The 21,973-nt window shown below is 47.8% G+C and overlaps 1 protein-coding gene across 1 annotated transcript in view; it reads right to left on the bottom strand.

The window, feature by feature from the left end:
- TSNARE1 (t-SNARE domain containing 1) overlaps positions 1-21,973 on the bottom strand; it is a 570,576-nt gene that overhangs the window by 410,656 nt on the left and 137,947 nt on the right. Inside the window, exon 5 of the mRNA XM_060243065.1 lies at positions 16,769-16,825. Within this exon, the coding sequence (XP_060099048.1) occupies positions 16,769-16,825 (57 nt within the window). The remainder of the gene's footprint in view (positions 1-16,768; positions 16,826-21,973) is intronic.

Here is a 21,973-nt window from a genome sequence, read left to right as displayed (position 1 = left end):
TACAAGACTTTACTCCTTTTTAAATATTCTATTCCAGGGTGGAAGCAGTGAGGACACGTGTGCGTAGGAGAGAGAAACCGGATTTTGCCCTCGCCTTTAATCACCCGTGGCGCAGAGTGGTAAAGCAGCAGTACTGCAGTACTGTGGTCTGAACTCTCTGCTCACGACCTGAGTTCTATCCCAGCGAAAGCTGGTTCAGGGAGCCGGCAAAAGGTTGACTCAGCCTTCCATCTTTCCGACGTCGGTAAAATGAGTCCCCAGCTTGCTGGAGGGGAAGTGTAAAAGACTGGGCAAGGCAATGGCAAACCACCCCGTCAAAAGTCTGCCGTGAAAACGTTGTGAAAAGCAACTTCACCCCAGAGTTGGAAATGACTGGTGCTTGCACAGGGGACCTTTCCTTTCCTTTAATCACGTTATAAATGCCGCTGCCAAAGAGGGTTTAGAGGAATACAATTTCCCTCCCTTTCCATAATCCATCTCGGCGGGTATTAAAATAATGCCGCATTTCACATCGAAACGAGATGACAAGCCAGGTGAGGGTTCCCATTTATTTCTCCCGTAACCGGGTGACCTTTTGGCAAGGGATGAGGCTTGATTTAAAGCTGCTGCAAAGGCGGCTCGGAGAGAAGGAGGAGGGGAGGGGAAGAGATCAGGCGGACAGAGTGGCAACGTGATGGTCTTGTCACTACCTCCTCTCAAGCTTTTTTTTTAGCTACGGGGGAATGCCATGGACGCCACAATCTCCTCTTTCTACAGGAGGCAACCTCGGGGGAAGGCCTTGGCCTCTATGCCTTGTTGTTGGCCCTCCAGAGGAACTTGTTGCCCCCTGTGTGAGACAGGATGCTGGACTAGATGGACTGCTGGTCTGGTCCAGCAGGGCTCTTCTGATGTTCTTCTCAGATGAAGGCCTTGGCCTCTCTGCCCTGTGTGAAAAGGATGCTGGACTAGATGGACCCTCACTGGTCTGCTCTAGCAGGGTTCTTCTGATGTTCTTTTCAGGGGAAGATCTCAGCCTCTATGCCCTGTTCTTGGCCCTCCAGAGGAACTGGTTGGCCACTGTATGAGACAGGATGCTGGACAAGATGGAACATTGGTCTGATCCAGCAGGGCTCTTCTGATGTTATCAGAAGACGGCCTTGGCCTCTATTCCCTGTTGTTGGCCCTTCACAGAAACCAGTTGGCCTCTGTGGGAGACAAGGTGCTGGACTAGACGGACCACTTGCGTGATCCAGCTGGACTCCTGTCATGTTCTTATGAAGGCCTAATCTAACCCACCAGAAGCCGGGGGGGTCCTGGACGCTGCCCCACGCAAAGTGATGCTGATGTCAACCCTGCCTCTATCTCAGACCCTAACAAAGGATCACTGTCGATCTACCCTGAGGGCAGATAACACAATGAAACATGATTTATGTGACACACTGGCTGTCGAGGCAGGAACAACAAGAACAACAACCTAATAAAAATGATGCTGCCACTCGGTTGGACGGAGTTCCTCCCTCTATCGCATAAGCTTTCTTTCCACTGGCTCTGTGCCCTATCCCACTTTGTACAACTTCCGAGTGTTTATAAAGAATTTCTATAATTAAGTTCAGAACTGGCCCATGGCCAGTTTCATCTAGCTTTCTGTTATTTGCTTTTGTTAGTGACTTCCCCCCCCCCCACTCTCTCCATGGTGGGATGATCGCCTTGGGTTGGATCTGGCTGAGCAGAGTGAAACCCACAAGGTCTGATTTTTGCCCCCTCTTCCTGCAGCCCACGATGCCCCCTTACACGAATTCCACTCCTAGGGGGCTCACGATCCCAAGGAACAGTATGGGAGTCAGACTGGGAGGGGGGCCGCGGTGGGAAGAGGAAATTGGTAGAAATCTCCACCCCCTCCTCTGCCAACGGAACTTCTGTTCTTCAAGTTTAATTGCCGTTGCATGGGCAACTTAAGTTCCAACCCACTTATCCGTAGAGTACTCATCTGGTCCCACTTAAAACAGAATTATCTCAACTTCACTTTGCTTGCTGACGGAATCAAAGTTACTCCAAAAGTTATTCGTGTTCGGGGGAGGTGGGCTCTCCTTCCTTGGAGGGTTTTAAAACAGAGGCTGGATGGCCATCTGACAGCTATGAAGATCCTGTGGATTTAGGCGGAGGTCTTTGTGAGTTTCCTGCATTGTGCAGGGGGGTTGGACTAGATGATCCTGGAGGTCCCTTCCAACTCTAGGATTTTATGATCCTAAGACCACCTTCACCCCGAGTGAAAGCCCCAGGATATCAGCACTGGAAGGTAAATGGCAGATTTGTCCTAAATAACAATGTATCAGCCAGAAGTTCTGAGGAGGTCTTGGGTTGGATCCAACCAGCTTATCCGCTGTTGAAAAAGAAAGCGAGGGGTCCCCAAAAAGCTGTGTGGGAGGTCGTGAGACTCATATGGAAAATCCATGTGAATGAGAGTTCCGTAAGAAAGACAACTGATAAAAATGAGTGGAAGAGCTGGAAGGATCCAACCTCTTAACTATAGTTAGAGCCTACAGGGCACAAGGTGAAGGTCTTCTTCAAACATTGCCTTCTGCAATACGATTCAAGAAGCTAGTTGCTTCTGAAGGTGGAGGTTTCCTTCAGTCACTGATAGGCCTCTACTCCGTGAATGGCTATATTCATAGAAAAGCTTTGATTCTTAAACACTTATACCCTGGAAACTTCGAGGGCCTTTAAGGTGCAACTAGCAGCCCTGTGGTGCAGAGTGGTAAAGCTGCAGTACTGCAGTCAGAGCTCTCTGCCCACGACCTGAGTTCGATTCCCAGTGGAAGCTGGGTTCAGGTGGCCGGCTCGAAGTTGACTCAACCTTCCATCCTTCTGAGTCGGTCAAAGGAGTACCCAGCTTGCTGGGGGGGTGGGGAAAGCGTAGATGGACTTGGGAAGTCAATGGCAAACCAGCCCGTAAAAAGTCTGCCAAGGAAACATTGGGATGCGATGTCACCCCAGAGTCGGAAATGACTGGTGCTTGCACAGGGGACTACCTTTATCTGTTTAAGGTGCAACTGGCCTCAATCATGCATGAGGACTGCAGACCAACATAGCTGCCATCCTGAAATAATTTCAGAAGAAGCCACCGTGTGAATGCCACTCTGTGAGCGGGACCAAGCAAACTGGGAAGCACAAAATCGGGGGAAGGAGGCAGGGGTAAGAACATAAGAGAAGCCATGTTAGATCAGGCCAATGCCCATCCAGTCAACACGCTGTGTCACACAGTGGAAAAATTTTTATATATATATATATTATATATACACACACTGTGGCTAATAGCCACTGATGGACCTCTGCTCCATATTTTTATCTAAAGCCCTCTTGAAGGTGGCTATGCTTGTGGCCGCCATCACTCCTGTGGCAGTGAATTCCACATGTTAATCACCCTTTGGGTGAAGAAGTACTTCCTTTTATCCGTTTTAACCCGACTGCTCAGCAATTTCATTGAATGCCGACGAGTTCTTGTATTGTGAGAAAGGGAGAAAAGTACTTCTTTCTCTACTTTCTCCATTCCATGCATTATCTTGTATCATGTCCACCCCGCAGTCGACGTTTCTCCAAGCTAAAGAGTCCAAGCATTTCAACCTTTCTTCATAGGGAAGGTGTTCCAGTCCTTTAATCATTCTAGTTGCCCTTTTCTGGACTTCTCCAATGCAATAATATCCTTTTTGAGGTGCGGCGACAGAACTGCACACAGTACTCCAAATGAGACCGCACCATCGATTTATACAGGGGCAATATGATACTGGCTGATTTGTTTTCAATTCCCTTCCTAATTATTCCCAGCATGGCATTGGCCTTTTTTATTGCAAACGCGCACTGTCTTGACATTTTCAGTGAGTTATCTACCACAACCCCAAGATCTCTCTCTTGGTCAGTCTCTGCCAGTTCACACCCCATCAACTTGTATTTGTAGCTGGGATTCTTGGCCCCAATGTGCATTACTTTGCACTTGGCCACATTGAACCACATCTGCCACGTTGACGCCCACTCACCCAGCCTCAACAGATCCCTTTGGAGTTCCTCACAATCCTCTCTGGTTCTCACCACCCTGAAAAATTTAGTGTCATCCACAAACTTGGCCACTTCACTGCTCACTCCCAACTCTAAATCATTTATGAACAAGTTAAAGAGCATGAGACCCAGTACCAAGCCCTGCGGCACCCCACTGCTTACCGTCCTCCACTGCGAAGACTGCCCATTTATACTCACTCTCTGCTTCCTATTACTCAGCCAGTTTTGATCCACAAGAGGACCTCCTGGAATTCTAGCAGTTCTTTGCATATTAGGCTGCACCCCCCTGATGTAGCCAATCCTCCAAGAGCTTACGAGTGTCTTTTTTGTAAGCTCGTGAAGGATTGGCTACATCAGGGGCCATGGCCTAATATGCAAAGGAGCTCCTGCTAGAATTCCACCCTTAGGTGGAGGTGATTGGGAGGGAGAGATGCATCCTTTGCTGAAATCTGGAGGGGCCTGAAGACAACTACCTCTCTGGCACTGAGGAAGTCACCAGACCCTAGGTCAGGGTGTTTGAACTCATTTGTTACGAGGGCCGAATCTGACATAAATGAGACTTTGTTGGGCCAGGTTATACTATTTAAGGTTAGGTAGCAAAGATATAAACTTATAAAGGACACAGACAAACAAACAAAAAAATGATCCTTAAAATAAAACATGCTTAAAACATTACCACTCGGTCTTAAAGGTGCTTTCTTTCCATCTTTCCTGTGTGATCCAGGGAACTGGGCAAAGCAAGCTAAGGGTCTTTCTTTCCTTCCCAGGAGACCAGGACGGGGGAGGAGCCTCAGTCAACAGAAGGAAGAGAGGCTTGGCTCAGTAGCTCTGCTGTGCGATTGAGCAAGCCTGCTGTGCGATCGAGCAAGCCTGGCAAAGCAAGGCTGCGATGCAGAAGGAAGCAAGAGAGAGGGAGGAGGAAGCAGACAATGCCAGTTGCTCGGGGGCCTGACTGGAGCCCTCTGGGGGCCTGCTTTGGCCCCTGGGGCACCTGTTTGATACCCCTGCCCTAGGTAGTTTCTGAAGCGCTAATTGTCCACCTGCAATCAGGTTGGCAAAACGCTGTCTCACAGATGACAGCCAAGGGTTTCTTTTAGAAGGCCGTTGCAGCTGGGAAAGCAGGGTCAGCCCTAGACTGTCAGGCACCCTAGGCAAGGCTAAATCCTGGCATTCCCCCCCTCCGCACTGATAATGCCACCGAGTCACATGGGGATGCCAAATTCGGTACCCCCAGAAGGTTGGCACCCTAGGCAATCACCTAGTGTGTCTAGTGGCAGGGCCAGCCCGGTGGAAGAGACAATCGGGCCCAAATGGCTGCATGATCTCAGGTCAATTTCCTTGGCCACCGGAAGGTGAAGCACACTTTCCATTCACGGCTATCTTCTTCAGCTGTGTTCAGACGAAGGAGAAGTCGGGTTAGAAGGGATAAAAGGAAGTCCTTCTTCCGCCAAAGGGTGATTAACATGTGGAATTCACTGCCACAGGAGGCGGTGGCGGCTACAAGCATAGCCAGCTTCAAGAGGGGAGTGGGATCAACATATGGAGCAGAGGTCCATCAGTGGCTATTAGCCACAGCGTATTGTTGGAACTCTCCGTCTGAGGCAGTGATGCTCTGCATTCTTGGTGCTTGGGGAGGCACAGTGGAAGGGCTTCTAGCACCACTGGTGGACCTCCTGATGGCTCTGGTGTGGCCACTGTGTGACACAGAGTGTTGGTCAGGATGGGCCATTGGCCTGATCCAACAGGGCTTCTCTTATGCTCTTCTTAAAATTAGCCACCCCAGTATTTCTCATTCAGCAAACATTTTTTTTTTGACTGAGATTTAGCACAGCAATGTTCACAGCAATACAAACTGTTCGCGGCAATACAATCCATAAGTACAACTGCACACCATCTTCCCCCTTTTCTGTGACATCTGTCAATCATTTGGATGGCCTCAAGCCCTCGGATTTCGAGAAAGGGTGAATCATCTCTTCCTCGCCACCCCCCACTGCTTATAAACTTCTGTAATTACTCCTGTCCGTTATCTTTTGCTCAGCTAAACATCTGGAGCAGAGGTCCGTCAGTGGCTATTAGCCAAAAGGTATAGGTGGAACTCTCTGTTTGGGGCAAGTGATGCTCTGTCTTCTTGGTGCTTGGGGGGGCACAGTGGGAGGACTTCTAGTGTCCTGGCCCCACTGATGGACCTCCTGATGGCACCTGTTTTTTTGGCCACTGTGTGACTCAGAGTGTTGGACTGGAGGGGCCATTGGCCTGATACAAACATGGCTAATCTTCTGTTCTTATGGAACTCTCTGTCTGGGGCAATGATGCTCTGTCTTCTTATTGCTTGGGTGGGGGGGCACAGTGTGAGGACTTCTTCTGTCCTGGCCCCACTGATGGACCTCCTGATGGCACCTGTTTTTTGGCCACTGTGTGACACAGAGTGTTGGACTGGAGGGGCCATTGGCCTAATCCAACATAGCTTCTCTTATGTTCTTATATGACACAGAGTGTGGGACTAGAGGCGCCATTGGCCTGATCTGACATGGCTTCTCTTATGTTCTTATGTGACACAGAGTGTTGGACTGGAGGGGCCCATTGGCCTGATCCAACATGGCTTCTCTTATGTTCTTAAGTGACACAGAGTGTTGTACTGGAGGGGCCATTGGCTGATCTAATGTGGCTTCTCTTACGTGCTTAAGAATCTTGCCATATTTCATTTGATTTCTCCCCTCACTATCTCAGCCCTCAGTGGCGAAACATGTGCCTTTCACGCCAGCATCCCCAAGTTTCAATCTCTCAATTCCCCTGTTCAAAAGACCTCCAGGATCCTCAGAGAGTAAGTCAACTCAGCCAGCTAAGGAACCAGCCAAGATGATAAAAAAGACAAAATAAACTTTGCCTGAAAATCTTGAAAAAACCCCGCCCTCTAATGCTGAGCTAGATGGACCAAGAGCCTGAGGGAATACAACATATGCACTTAGGTTTGCCCCATTCCCATTTATCTGTGCCTCTCGTTTCTGCTCAATAAGAAATTAGCACAATAAAGGGAGCCGAAAAGACCTGGTCCTAGGAATCCCGTAACACTTTTAAGAGTTCAGCGGCTGGGGAAGGCAATGGCAAACCACCCCGTAAAAAAAGTCTGCCATGTAAACATCATGATAAGAACATTACAACATAAGAGAAGCCATATTGGATCAGGCCAATGGCCCATCCAGTCCAACACTCTGTCACACAGTGGCCATATATATATATACATATATATACACATACACACACACACACACTGTGGCTAATAGCCACTGATGGACCTCTGCTCCATATTTTTATCCAATCCCCTCTTGAAGATGGCTATGCTTGTAGCCGCCACCATCTCCTGTGGCAGTGAATTCCACATGTTAATCACCCTTTGGGTGAAGAAGTACTTCCTTTTATCTGTTTTTAACCTGACTGCTGAGCAATTTCATTGAATGCCCACGAGTTCTTGTATTGTGAGAAAGGGAGAAAAGGACTTCTTTCTCAACTTTCTCCATCCCATGCATAATCTTGTCAACCTCTATCATGGTCACCCCACAGTCGATGTTTCTCCAAGCTAAAGAGCCCCAAGCGTTTTAACCTTTCTTCACCATGCAGTGTCATCCCAGAGTCAGAAACGACTGGTGCAAATTAGTTCCTTATGGGCTTCCCCTACAAAACAGCCCTGTGTGCACTGATGGTGAAGCCAGGGGGTGTGGCCTAATATGCAAATGAGTTCCCGCTGGGCTTTTCCTACAAAACAGCCCTGCGTGGAATGATGGTGATGTCAGGGGGTGTGGCCTAATATGCAAATGAGTTCCCTCTGGGCTTTTCCTACAAAACAGCCCCACGTGAAATGATGGTGATGTCAGGGGTGTGGCCTAATATGTAAATGAGTTCCCGCTGGGATTTTCCTACAAAACAGCCCTGCGTGGAATGATGGTGATGTCAGGGGGTGTGGCCTAATATGCAAATGAGTTCCTGCTGGGTTTTTCCCCTACAAAACAGCCCTGTGTGGAATGATGGTGATGTCAGGGGGTGTGGCCTAATATGCAAATGAGTTCCTGCTGGGCTTTTTCGACCCCAAAAAGCCCTGGCTTACAATCTCCTTTCATTCCCTCTCCCCACAACAGACACCCTGTGAGTTAGGCGAGGCTCATCCTCATCACAGTTTGGGGTGTGTCCGAGGCGCCTGAAGCTGTCCGTCTGTACCCAGCCATTACATTGCTACAGCTTCATTTCCACAGCTATTTTTGGTGGGTGACATTCTAGTGTGGGCATTTCTACATCATGAGTATGGAATTTATGCAAAAAAAAAATATGTTCATTTTTACAAAAAAAAACCCCCATCTGTTGCGAGGGAATAGAAACCGGTGTGAAAATAAAGGTGAGCGGAATTAATTTCTCTCAAGGGAAAAGAGAAAGGCATGAAATGATTTGAATCCGCATCCCTGTGGGTTCTATCAAGTCGCAGCTGAATTCTAGCAATCCTAAGAACATAAGAGAAGCCATGTTGGATCAGACCAATGACCCATCTAGTTCAACACTCTTGGTCACATAGTGGCCAAAGAACCCCAAATGCCATCAGGAGGTCCACCAGTGGGGCCAGGACACAAGAAGCTCTCCCACTGTGCCCCCCTCAAGCACCAAGAATACAGAGCATCACTGCCCCAGACAGAACGTAAGAACATAAGAGAAGCCATGATGGATCAGGCCAATGGCCCCTCCAGTCCAACACTCTGTGTCAAATAAGAACATAAGAGAAGCCATGTTGGATTAGGCCAATGGCCCCTCCAGTCCAACACTCTGTGTCACATAAGAACATAAGAGAAGCCATGTTGGATCAGGCCAATGGCCCATCCAGTCCAACACTCTGGGTCACATAAGAGAAGCCCTGTTGGATCAGGCCAATGGCCCATCCAGTCCAACACTCTGGGTCACATAAGAGAAGCCCTGTTGGATCAGGCCAATGGCCCATCCAGTCCAACACTCTGGGTCACACAGTGGCCAAAAAACCCCAAATGCCATCAGGAGGTCCACCAGCGGGGCCAGGACACTAGAAGCCCTCCCACTGTGCCCCCCCAAGCACCAAGAATACAGAGCATCACTGCCCTGCAGGATTTATAATGCAAGAAACCAACTGAGGTGGTTTGCCATTGCCTGCCTCTGCATACTGACCCTGGACTTCCTTGTGGTCTCCCATCCAAATACTAACCAGAACTGATACTGCTTAGCTTCCAAGAACAGGCTAGGCTGGGCCAAAGACATTATACTCCCCTAAGCCTGTAACATCTCAGTTTGGTGTAGTGGTTAAATGTGCGGACTCTTATCTGGGAGAACCAAGTGCGATTCCCCACTCCTCCACATGCACCTGCTGACGGGACCTTGAGTCCAAGTTCTCGCAGAGCTGTTCCTCTCAAGAGCAGTTTCTGTCCCGAGCTCTCTCAGCTCCACCTACCTCACAGGGTGTCTGTTGTGGGGAGGAGAAGGGAAAGGAGATTGTGAGCCGCTCTGAGACTCTGAGTGAAGGGAGGGGCATAAACCTGATCTCCTCCTCCTCTTAAAGAAAAGATTGATCAATTCCTGAAACCTGATGTCAACAGCCTTGGAATGGATGGCTTGCTGATTAATACTACTGGGGAGAAACCGATCTCTGCTCAAAGGACAATTCTACACACTAAAAAAGAAAGGAAAGAAAAAACAGGCCGTTTTTCTAAAGTCCCGTTCTAGGAATGCTTATGTGATTGTGGGTCTGGAGCCATAGAAACGCTTGGCCATCTTCTATTATTTTGTCATCAGTGGCCGATTCCTACATCTATTTGGATAACTAACTCCCATTCTTACCGAACACCAATTACCAACTGAACTTTGGTTGGCCCCTTACTTATTGGCAGATGTCAATCCTGAAACCACCTATTTTGTTTCAAAAATTTTAATGATAATTTTGTCTGCAGAACGGCAAAAATCTGGATTGATCTGATTGCAATAGAACCTGGTATATATTTGACTCACATGATGATTGTAGGCGAACAATAGGTTTTATTAGAAATTCCTGCTTTAATGTTGTGTTCATTTTTAGATTTGATTATTTTGACTATTTTTTTTAAATTCTGTGACTATTGTGAGTAATGTTATATACCCATATATGTTTTGATAACTGATATATCCTGGTTGAGCTTAAGATCTTTGGCCATGGAAGCTAATAAAGTGAAGAAGAAGAAGAAGAAGAAGAAGAAGAAGAAGAAGAAGAAGAAGAAGAAGAAGAAGAAGAAGAAGAAGAAGAAGAAGAAGAAGAGATGATGATGATATTGTTTATATCAATTTACCAATTGCTTGCAAAAAAGGGAACACATATTTTATTCAAACATGGGTTTATTAGTCTCCTCGTGTTTCTAAGGAAACAACTCGCTGACCCTTAAAACAGAAGGCTCAAGTAGGCATATGGAATTGATGGGAGGGGAAACTGTGCTTTTGGACGCATATCTGAGACAAGAGCACGAGTTTCAACTATTATTACGTTTTTTAAAAAAAACAATACTTTTTTTGTAGCAGGAGCTCCTTTGCATATTAGGCCACGCCCCCCTGATGTAGCCAATCCTCCAAGAGCTTGGAATTCTAGCAGGAGCTCCTTTGCATATTAGGCCATGCCCCCTGATGTAGCCAATCCTCCAAGAGCTTGGAATTCTAGCAGGAGCTCCTTTGCATATTAGGCCACGCCCCCCTGATGTAGCCAATCCTCCAAGAGCTTGGAATTCTAGCAGGAGCTCCTTTGCATATTAGGCCACGCCCCCCTGATGTAGCCAATCCTCCTGGAGCTCACAGTAGGCCCTGCATTTAGAGCCCTGTAAGCTCTTGGAGGATTGGAGCCACACAATCAATATGAGCCACATCTGGCTGCCTAGCCACAGTTTGCCCACCCCACCCCACTCCCCCCGAACTAGATGGCCCCTTTCAGCTCTATGAAAGGACATGGTGGAGGTAACGAATTCATACGGTTGCCATAAATCAGAAATGATTAGACGCAAGGCTTTCTTTTTTATAGAGCAAGCCCAACAGGAACTCATTTGCATATCAGGTCACACCCCTGATATCACCACCGCTTCACACGGGGTCGGGAAGCCAACAGGAACTCATTTACATATTTGGCCACAGCCTCTGATATCACCATTGTTTCACACAGGACTTTTTTGGTAGGAAAAAAGTCCAGCAGGGGCTTATTTGCATATTAGGCCACACCCCTGACACCAAGCCAGCTGGAACTGCGTCCCTGTGCGTCCCTGCTCAAAAAGAAAGAAAGGGGAAGGGGCGGGGAGCCCTGAGTAGATGACACCAAACTCGTAAGGAGATGATACTCAAATCCTGTGGTCGCATATCACACTTGTGCATGCTATAATCCAGTTGCATTCCAAGGCTGACCAATCATTTGCGGGAAATGTGAACCCACAATGCTCACATCTCTTTTAACCAAATCATGCTTGTCATGTCTGTGAGCCGCCCTGAGCCCGCCTTCTGGCGGGGGAGGGCGGGATATAAAAATAAAATTTGCTTTGCTTTGCTTTGCTTTTCGATGCTGCTAACGGGCACCGAGGTTTTCGGTTTAGGATCTGGAGAGGGCCCTAGCTTCACAAACAGAACGGAACAAAACAAAAATGTATATATATATATATATATATATATATATATATATATATATATATAAAAACATTATCTTATATGGCTGCCACCATCTACAATCACAGACTTTCCATCTCCGAGGAGCCCCGTTCCGCCTGCCACATCTGAATATATGCGGATTCTTGTATTGTTCTATCGGGTGTTAACTTTAATTTCTCCTCAGATGCGCGGCGCGCTCCCATTACTGCGGCTGAGGGAGCCGTACTTTCTGCGTTTCCTGACCGTTGTGCAGGAGAGAAAATAAAAACACAAAACTGAAAGGCTGCATTAACACCAGCTCAGACTTTATGCCTCCAATTTCCTTGTTTTATTTTCCTTTACAAGGGAATGAGGAGAGGCGGAATAAAATGGGAAATCAAAGAAGGGATAACAGATGCAAACAGACGTGCCGGTAAGACCACAACTGTGCCCGGCTTAAACCATTGGCAAATGGATGCGCTTTTGAATTTGAATACGCACTTCAAGCACGCCGGTCCTTCAGAAAGAATGAGGTAAGATTATGGGTATACGTGCTTGTGTGTGTGTTTATGTATATAAATATAATTGATACAGTTTAGATTACTGATTCCAGGGCTTTTATTGTAGCAGGAGCTCCTTTGCGTATTAGGCCACACTCCCTGATGTAGCCAATCCTCCAAGAGCTTGGAATTCTAGCAGGAGCTCCTTTGCATATTAGGCCACACAACCCTGATGTAGCCAATCCTCCAAGAGCTTGGAATTCTAGCAAGAGCTCCTTTGCATATTAGGCCACGCCCCCCTGATGTAGCCAATCCTCCAAGAGCTTGGAATTCTAGCAAGAGCTTATTTGCATATTAGGCCACACACCCTGATATAGCCAATCGTCCAAGAGCTGGGAATTCTAGCAAGAGCTCCTTTGCTATTAGGCCACACACCCCTGATGTAGCCAATCCTCCAAGAGCTTACAAGGCTCTCAGTACAGGGCCTACTGTAAGCTCCAGAAGGATTGGCTACATCGAGGTGTGTGGCCTAATATGCAAAGGAGCTCTTGCTACAAAAAAGAAAAAACCTGATTGATTCTATTTTCTCGGCTTTCTTCGGAATGCTGCCCAATTCCTCCCTGTTAGAAATTGTCCCCAGAACACACACACACACACAGGCATGCCTTTTGTGCCCTGCAAAACTTTGGCTAAGTTCAGATACTATGCAAAGCCATGGCTAAATTAAATTAGCCATGGTTAGTGTACGAAGCCTCTTCACTGACTGTGGTATATTAGGATCCAGCAAGCCAGAATATAAAAGAACGGCTTGGCGTGGGTTTACTAACTGACTCTGAAGAAGTGAGCAGTAACTCACAAAAGCTCACCCCTGCCTCAAATGTTGCTAGTCTTCAATGTGATCACAAGAACATAAGAGAAGCCATGTTGGATCAGGCCAGTGGCCCCTCCAGTCTAACATTCTGTGTCATACATAAGAACATAAGAGGAGCCATGTTGGATCAGGCCAATGGCCCCTCCAGTCCAACACTCTGTGTCACACATAAGAACATAAGAGAAGCCCTGTTGGATCAGGCCAATGGCCCCTCCAGTCCAACACTCTGTGTCACACATAAGAACATAAGAGAAGCCATGTTGGATCAGGCCAGTGGCCCCTCCAGTCAAACACTCTGTGTCACACATAAGAACATAAGAGAAGCCATCTTGGATCAGGCCAGTGGCCCCTCCAGTCCAACACTCTGTGTCACACATAAGAACATAAGAGAAGCCATCTTGGATCAGACCAGTGGCCGCTCCAGTCCAACATTCTGTGTCACACATAAGAACATAAGAGAAGCCATGTTGGATCAGGCCAGTGGCCCCTCCAGTCCAACACTCTGTGTCACACATAAGAACATAAGAGAAGCTATCTTGGATCAGGCCAGTAGCCCCTCCAGTCCAACACTCTGTGTCACACATAATAACATAAGAGAAGCCATGTTGGATCAGGTCAGTGGCCCATCCAGTCTAACATTCTGTGTCACACATAAGAACATAAAAGAAGCCATCTTGGATCAGGCCAATGGCCCATCCAGTCTAACATTCTGTGTCACACATAAGAACATAAGAGAACCCATCTTGGATCAGGCCAGTGGCCCATCCAGTCTAACATTCTGTGTCACACATAAGAACATAAGAGAAGCCATCTTGGATCAGGCCAGTGGCCCATCTAGTCCAACACTCTGTGTCACACATAAGAACCTAAGAGAAGCCATCTTGGATCAGGGCAATGGCCCATCCAGTCCAACACTCTGTGTCACACAGTGGCCAAAACCCCCAGGTGCCATCAGGAGGTCCACCATTGAGACCAGGACACTAGAAGCCCTCCCACTGTGCCCCCCCAAGCACCAAGAATACAAAGCATCACTTGCCCCTGACAGAGAGTTCAACACTACACTGTGGCTAATAGCCACTGATGGACCTCAGCTCCATATGCTTATCCATTCCCCTCTTGAAGCTGGCTATTCTTGTAGCCGCCGCCACCTCCTGTGGTAGTGAATTCCACCTGTTAATCACCCTCTGGGTGCTACTTGTCTCTTGCTTTCTTCTACTGATACAGACAGACTAACATGGCTACCCTTCTTTATCTATCTGAAGAAGTGAGCAGCGACTCGAAGAAAGAAGAAGAAAGAAGAAGAAAATTATATTGGATTTATATCCCGCCTTCCACTCCAAATCTCAGAGTCTCAGAGCGGCTCACAATCTCCTTTACCTCCCCCTCCACAAAAGACATCCTGTGAGGTGGGTGGGGCTGAGATGGCTCTCACAGCAGCTGCCCTTTCAAGGACAACCTCTGAGATAGCTCTGGCTGACCCGAGGCCATTCCAGCAGGTGCAAGTGGAGGAGTGGGGAATCAAACCGGGTTCTCCCAGATAAGAGAGCTCTGGCTGACCCAAGGCCATTCCAGCAGGTGCAAGTGGAGGAGTGGGGAATCAAACCGGGTTCTCCCAGATAAGAGAGCTCTGGCTGACCCAAGGCCATTCCAGCAGGTGCAAGTGGAGGAGTGGGGAATCAAACCGGGTTCTCCCAGATAAGAGAGCTATGGCTGACCCAAGGCCATTCCAGCAGGTGCAAGTGGAGGAGTGGGGAATCAAACCGGGTTCTCCCAGATAAGAGAGCTATGGCTGACCCAAGGCCATTCCAGCAGGTGCAAGTGGAGGAGTGGGGAATCAAACCGGGTTCTCCCAGATAAGAGAGCTCTGGCTGACCCAAGGCCATTCCAGCAGGTGCAAGTGGAGGAGTGGGGAATCAAACCCGGTTCTCCCAGATAAGAGAGCTCTGGCTGACCCAAGGCCATTCCAGCAGGTGCAAGTGGAGGAGTGGGGAATCAAACCCGGTTCTCCCAGATAAGAGAGCTCTGGCTGACCCGAGGCCATTCCAGCAGCTGCAAGTGGAGGAGTGGGGAATCAAACCCGGTTCTCCCAGAGAAGAGAGCTCTGGCTGACCTAAGGCCATTCCAGCAGGTGCAAGTGGAGCAGTGGGGAATCCAACCTGGTTCTCCCAGAGAAGAGAGCTCTGGCTGACCCAATGCCAGTCCAGCAGGTGCAAGTGGAGGAGTGGGGAATCAAACCCGGTTCTCCCAGATAAGAGAGCTCTGGCTGACCCAAGGCCATTCCAGCAGGTGCAAGTGGAGGAGTGGGGAATCAAACCCGGTTCTCCCAGATAAGAGAGCTCTGGCTGACCCGAGGCCATTCCAGCAGCTGCAAGTGGAGGAGTGGGGAATCAAACCCGGTTCTCCCAGATAAGAGAGCTCTGGCTGACCCGAGGCCATTCCAGCAGCTGCAAGTGGAGGAGTGGGGAATCCAACCCGGTTCTCCCAGATAAGAGAGCTCTGGCTGACCCGAGGCCATTCCAGCAGCTGCAAGTGGAGGAGTGGGGAATCAAACCCAGTTCTCCCAGATAAAAGAGTCCTCGCACTCAACCACTATGCCAGACAGGCTCTCCTCTGCCACAATTTTTGTTAGTCTTTCGGGTGCTACCGAAGTCTTGCTCTTTTCTGCTCTGCCCAGCTTGATCGATCTGAAAAAAGGTGAGCATTGACTCAAGGCGGCTCCTCTCCCGCCACAAACGTTGCCAGTCTTCAAGATAATAAATAATAATAATAAACTTTTATTTATACCCCGCCCTCCCCGCCGAGGCAGGCTCAGGGCGGCTAACAGGACATGGTGAAAACCATGATACAAATAGACAATAAATAATACAGTTAATAATTTAAAAATAAAACAATAAAACAGTAAGACATTAAAATACAGTCGAATAGCGTATAAGACGGCTCGGTATTACTGATTTTATCAGGAGTTCTGTCTTAAAAAAGCTAGCTGGAAGAGGGCAGTTTTGCAGGCCCTATGGAACTGGTTAAGATCCCGTAGGGCCCGCACCTCTTCCGGCAATTGGTTCTACCATTGGGGGGCCTTTGTAGAGAAGGCCTGTTCTCTGGTAGCTTTTAATTTAGTTTCTTTTGGCCCAGGGATTTCAAGAAGATTTTTTGCGCTTGATCGCTGTGCTCTGAACTCTTGCTTTTTTTCTACCACCGCAGACTAACACAGCTACCTATCTTGCGGTAACCACAGTTAGTCTTAACCACGGGTGGAATTCTAGCAAGAGCTCCTTTGCCTATTAGGCCACACCCCTCTGATGTAGCCAATCCTCCTGGAGCTTACAAAAAGGAGTCTTGTAAGCTTGGTGGATTGGCTACATCAAGGAGGTGTGACCTAATATGCAAAGGAGGTCCTGCCAGAATTCCACCCCTGGTCTTAACTATGCTGTGATGTGAGGTAAGAACATAGGAATCTTGTTTCCCCCAGTGCTTGCTGTCCTGCGTCCCCTACTTGTAGAGACAGCTGGACAACAGAAACAGCATCAATTAAGGCAAGCCAGGATTTGAGTGACGCTCTGCGGACCAAATCCTGGTTTCGCAAACTACCCACAGTTCAAAGAAACTTTGGTGCTATGTGATGTGTGCCGCCGTTCACTAGAATCAAGGTGAAAAACAGAGAGTGACACATTGGTAAATGGTTTATGCTACCCCCCCCCCCAAAAAAAAAAACGGAGTGAAGTTTAAACCCCATACTTACGGTTTTCCTAGGTCTTTGCCCCTTAGGAAGTAAAGCTTTGGATGCCTCTGCAATTTTCTGTCAACAGAAAAAGGTACATAGCATTAGTGGTCGGAATACAAGAAGAATGCATTAAAACTTTGTTTATTTATGATTGTTTTGTCAGAGAAAGAAGGGGAAAGATAAGCTAACCCTATGGTTTGGGGAACAGAAGAAAGGCTGCTCTGAAGTTGCGCCGCAAAGGGTAGGCCTCGGAGAAATCAAAAGTCACGTCAGCTTCAAGGACGACGGGGTTATCAAAACTGAAACCATGCCTTCAAAAAGTGACAGCCGCAACTGGGGGAAAGTAGCAATTTGCCACTCAAAAGCAGATCCCTGACGCAACCGGGCCATTCAGGGGAAAAAAAATGCAATGGATAATTTGGGCACATTGTAATTTATTAAAAATAAATTGCATCGATGGCAAGTCACACACAGCACTTCCGACAAAATGCGGAACGAACGGGAGAAACAGCAATGCCAGAGAGGGGGACCTCTCCAGAGCCATGGCTTCAATACATGGTGAAAGCACTATTAAATATGTTTTATTTTATTTTTATTTTGTGGAGAGGGGGACCTCTCCAGAGCCATGGCTTCAATACATGGTGAAAGCACTATTAAATATGTTTTATTTTTATTTTTATTTTGTGGATTTATAGTCCTCTCCTTTTCCCACAACGGGCTCATTAAGGGCCATGACTGCTAATGTTTTAAGCATGTTTTAAAGGTAAAGGTAAGCACCAGTCGTTTCCGACTCCGGGGTGACGTTGCTTTCACAACGTTTTCACGGCAGACTTTTTACGGGGTGGTTTTGCCATTGCCTTCCCCCAGTCCTCTCTCACTCCCCCCCCACCACCACAACGCCCAGCAAGCTGGGGTACTCATTTCACCAACCTCGGAAGGATAGAAGGCTGAGTCAACCTTCAGCCAGCTACTTGAACCCAGCTTCCGCTGGGATCAAACTCAGGTCGTGAGCAGAGCTTAGACTATAGTACTGCAGCTTTAACACTCTAGGCCATGGGGCTCTTCGAACATAATCCCCTGTGCAAGCACCAGTCGTTTCCGACCCTGGGGTGACGTTGCTTTTCACAACGTTTTTCACAGCAGACTTTTTACAGGGTGGTTTGCCATTGCCTTCCCCAGTCATCTACACTTCCACTGCAACCCCCAGCAAGCTGGGTACTCATTTCACCAACCTCGGAAGGATGGAAGGCTGAGTCGACCTGGAGCCGGCTACCTGAGTCAGCTTCCGCTGGGATCGAACTCAGATTGTGTTTTAAGTTATTTTAATATCTTTGTGTTTGGAAAAGGGGCAGGCCATGGGTGCCAAAGGGAGCTGGAACACTCACATGTTCCTCAGTTTGCAGCTCTTCAGCTGCTTCCCAGCCTTCCGGACAGCCAGGAGCTGCCTCGGAGGCGCCCCAGCAAAAAGTGACTTTTTTTTTTTTACATTTTAAACAACTTTCTTGGATTGTAATACACTTTATATACGACAGGTAAGTATATAGCTAACAAAATAACAAGGTGAAGGATAGCAATATCGGGGAGGGACGGTGGCTCAGTGGTAGAGCATCTGCTCGGTAAGCAGAAGGTTCCAGGTTCAGATCCCCGGCATCTCCAACTAAAAGGGGTCCAGGAAAGTAGGTATGAAAAACCTTAGCTTGAGACCCTGGAGAGCCACTGCCAGTCTGAGCAGACAACACTGACTTTGATGGACCGAAAGTCTGATTCAGTATAAGGCAGCTTCATATGTTCACATGAACAATGGATCTCTCAAAACCTTTAGGGGAGGGACGGTGGCTCAGTGGTAGAGCATCTGCTCGGTAAGCAGAAGGTCCCAGGTTCAATCCCCGGTATCTCCAACTAAAAAGGGTTCAGGCAAGTAGGCATGAAAAACCTCAGCTGGAGACCCTGGAGAGCCGCTGACAGTTCTGAGTAGACAAGACTGACTTTGAGGGCCTGATGCAGTAGAAGGCAGCTTCTTAAGTGTTAGGGGTGGGACGGTGGCTCAGTGGTAGAGCATCTGCTGGGTAAGCAGAAGGTCCCAGGTTCAATCCCCAGCATCTCCAACTAAAAAGGGTCCGGGTAAGTAGGTGTGAAAAACCTCCCCTTGAGACCCTGGAGAAGCACTGCCAGTCTGAGTAGACAAGACTGACTTTAGGGGAGGGAGCGGTGGCTCAGTGGTAGAGCATCTGCTGGGTAAGCAGAAGGTCCCAGGTTCAATCCCCGGCATCTCCAACTAAAAAGGGTCCAGGCAAATAGGTGTGAAAAACCTCAGCTTGAGACCCTGGAGAGCCGCTGCCAGTCTGAGTAGACAAAACTGATTTGGATGGACCGAGAGTCTGATTCAGTATAAGGCAGCTTCAGATGTTCAATACAGTACCTATCAGTATTATATGAAAGCCAGTGCAGAAATATGAACCAATTCAGTCTACAAATATATAATTACTTAAATAACTAAATATCAACTACAATGGGGAAATGGGGAGGGTATAAACACGACTATAGAGTTATTATACAATCCTGGTACACCTAAAGAAATCCCAAAAGTAGAATATATAGCAATAGGAGGTCTTTATGCACCTTATTTCTTTGTGAAAGAATTAATATAGAACGGATCACTGCCTAGTTTTTCCAGAATTAGGAGCCACATTGCTATATAATTGGTATATACCGCTTGGTAGGGATCTTTTTGATCCAGGGCTGCCCTGGATTTTGTCCAAAGCGATACGTTCCCGAAATCTTGAGGAACCAGGAATCAAGTGACAAATTGTTTGGGTTTTTCCAAGATTGTGCGATAGTCGTTTTTGCGGCTCGTTAAAAGTTTTTGACGATTAGAGATTTTTTAGGGGTTGTCAATTGTATGCCAGACCAGTTATTAAGAAGTATAACTTCTGGAGTAACTTTGGACGCGGTTGCCTTTTTGAGGCGGGTGGATTGGCCCAGAGGACGGGGTGAGTACGGGATCAGATGTTACCATGTGGATGGTTTTTTCCGGGCACCTCTGGGTCGGCCCAAAGTGCCCGTTCCGTTAGCGGCCTCCGTGTCCTTGATACATCTCTGCAACCTGGTATTACACGTGGCCCAGCCCAACAAGGTCTCATTTATGTCAAATCCGGCCCTCATAACAAATGAGTTCGACACCGCTGGTGTAGGCTAATACTGATCCTAATGGACCAAGGGTCTGCTTCAGAGAAAGACAACTTCATGTGTGATTCGACACGTCTGTGACAAAAGCATGCGCCTGGGTTTTGTTAATCTTTAAGACTACCACTGACCTCCTGTTTTATTTAATAATTAAGGATAACCCTGGTGAAGACTCCAAAGGGTACAGTAAAAACCATGGCTTTTTTGTCTATGGGCTACTCGTTACCAGTGCAAGCAGAGAGACTGGAGAACAAGGAAACTGTCCTAACCACGGTTTGTTCAGTGCCAATGAACTGAGGAACCATGGTTAAATATACGGTTAACCATGGTGCATAAGGCGCATTTCAAATCACTGTACGCTGCAGTTAATGCTTGACTAGGCATTTGTTGTCCTTGACTAGATGATGCATTCAGTTGCATGAATCAACCATATTCAAGGGAAATGAACCAGGACTATGTCAAAGTAATGGCTCCGGCTTAACTAGGTTGCCAAATTCCACATAAACAACACGAAGCTGCCTTTTACTGAATCAGACCCTTGGTCCATCAAAGGCAGTCTTGTCTACTCAGACTGGCAAGCAGCTCTCCAAGGTCTCAAGCTGAGGTTTTTCACACCTATTTGCCTGGATCCTTTTGAGTTGGAGATGCCAGGGATCGAACCTGGGACCTTCTGCTTACCAAACAGATACTCTACCACTGAGCCATCTTCCCTCCCTTCTTTTGGCGCTCATAGAACTGGACCCCTCTAGTCCAATCTTTTTCTCACTTTCTGGAGGTTTAGAAAACAGCAGTCATGGACCCAGCTCACTCAAAACCCTCCGTGTTCTTCTTAGCCGGATGGGCACATGCCTAAAGAAAAGCTCTAGGCCCAGATCTCTCAACGGAGAGAACACATGAAGCTGCCTTCTACTGAATCAGACCCTCGGTCCATCAAAGTCAGTATTGTCTACTCAGACTGGCAGCGGCTCTCCAGGGTCTCAAGCTGAGGTTTTTTCACGCCTATTTGTCTGGATCCTTTTGAGTTGGAGATGCCAGGGATTGAACCTGGGACCTTCTGCTTCCCCAAGCAGATGCTCTACCACTGAGCCACCGTCCCACCCTAACACTTATGAAGCTGCCTTCTACTGCATCAGACCCTCAGTCCATCAAAGTCAGTCTTGTCTACTCAGACTGGCAGCGGCTCTCCAGGGTCTCAAGGTTTTTCACGCCTACTTGCCTGAACCCTTTTTAGTTGGAGATGCCAGGGATTGAACCTGGGACCTTCTGCTTACCAAGCAGATGCTCTACCACTGTAGCCACCATTCCCATCCTAAGTCAGAATTGTCTACTCAGACTGGCAGTGGCTCTCCAGGGTCTCAAGCTGAGGTCTTTCACACCTACTTGCCTGGACCCTTTTTAGTTGGAGATGCTGGGGATTGAACCCGGGACCTTCTGCTTGCCAAGCAGATGCTCTACCACTGAGCCACCATCCCTTCCTAAGTCAGAATTGTCTACTCAGACTGGCAGTGGCTCTCCAGGGTCTCAAGCTGAGGTTTTTTCATGTTTATTTGCCTGGACCCTTTTTAGTTGCCCGATGCCTGGGACTGAACCGGGGACCTTCTGCTTACCAAGCAGATGCTCTACCACTGAGCCACCGTCCCTCCCCTAAGTATCCAGATCGATATAATTTATCCCTAAGTATGAATATCCAGATGATGCTCATGAAGTTTTAAAACCGCAGTATTTTTCACATATTAATTTAGAATTATTTCACAGTCTGTTTTACGATATACAATGCTTTTTTTTCTCTTTGTAGGACTTCCTGAAGTCCAGTGCAGTGTGATTGCACTTCCCAAACTGGTGCGGGCTGCAAATAGACTGCTGCTTTCCTTGGCTTCTCTTGAAAGGACAAAGCGAAGTGCAGAGCCGTGCTTGATCCTTTGGAGACAGACAGAGCAGTGCCGAATCGAAAGTGTATCCCTTGGTGAGCTGCTTTAGAAAGGATCCACTCCGAAAGTGGACGGAAGCAGCAGTCCAGTTGCAGCCACACCGGTTTGGTGT

Source organism: Heteronotia binoei, chromosome 7 (genome assembly GCF_032191835.1).
Source record: "Heteronotia binoei isolate CCM8104 ecotype False Entrance Well chromosome 7, APGP_CSIRO_Hbin_v1, whole genome shotgun sequence".
In the NCBI taxonomy this organism is placed as follows: domain Eukaryota; kingdom Metazoa; phylum Chordata; class Lepidosauria; order Squamata; family Gekkonidae; genus Heteronotia; species Heteronotia binoei.
The sequence above is the reverse complement of the archived record's forward strand: the minus strand, read 5'-3'. Positions and strand labels throughout refer to the sequence as shown.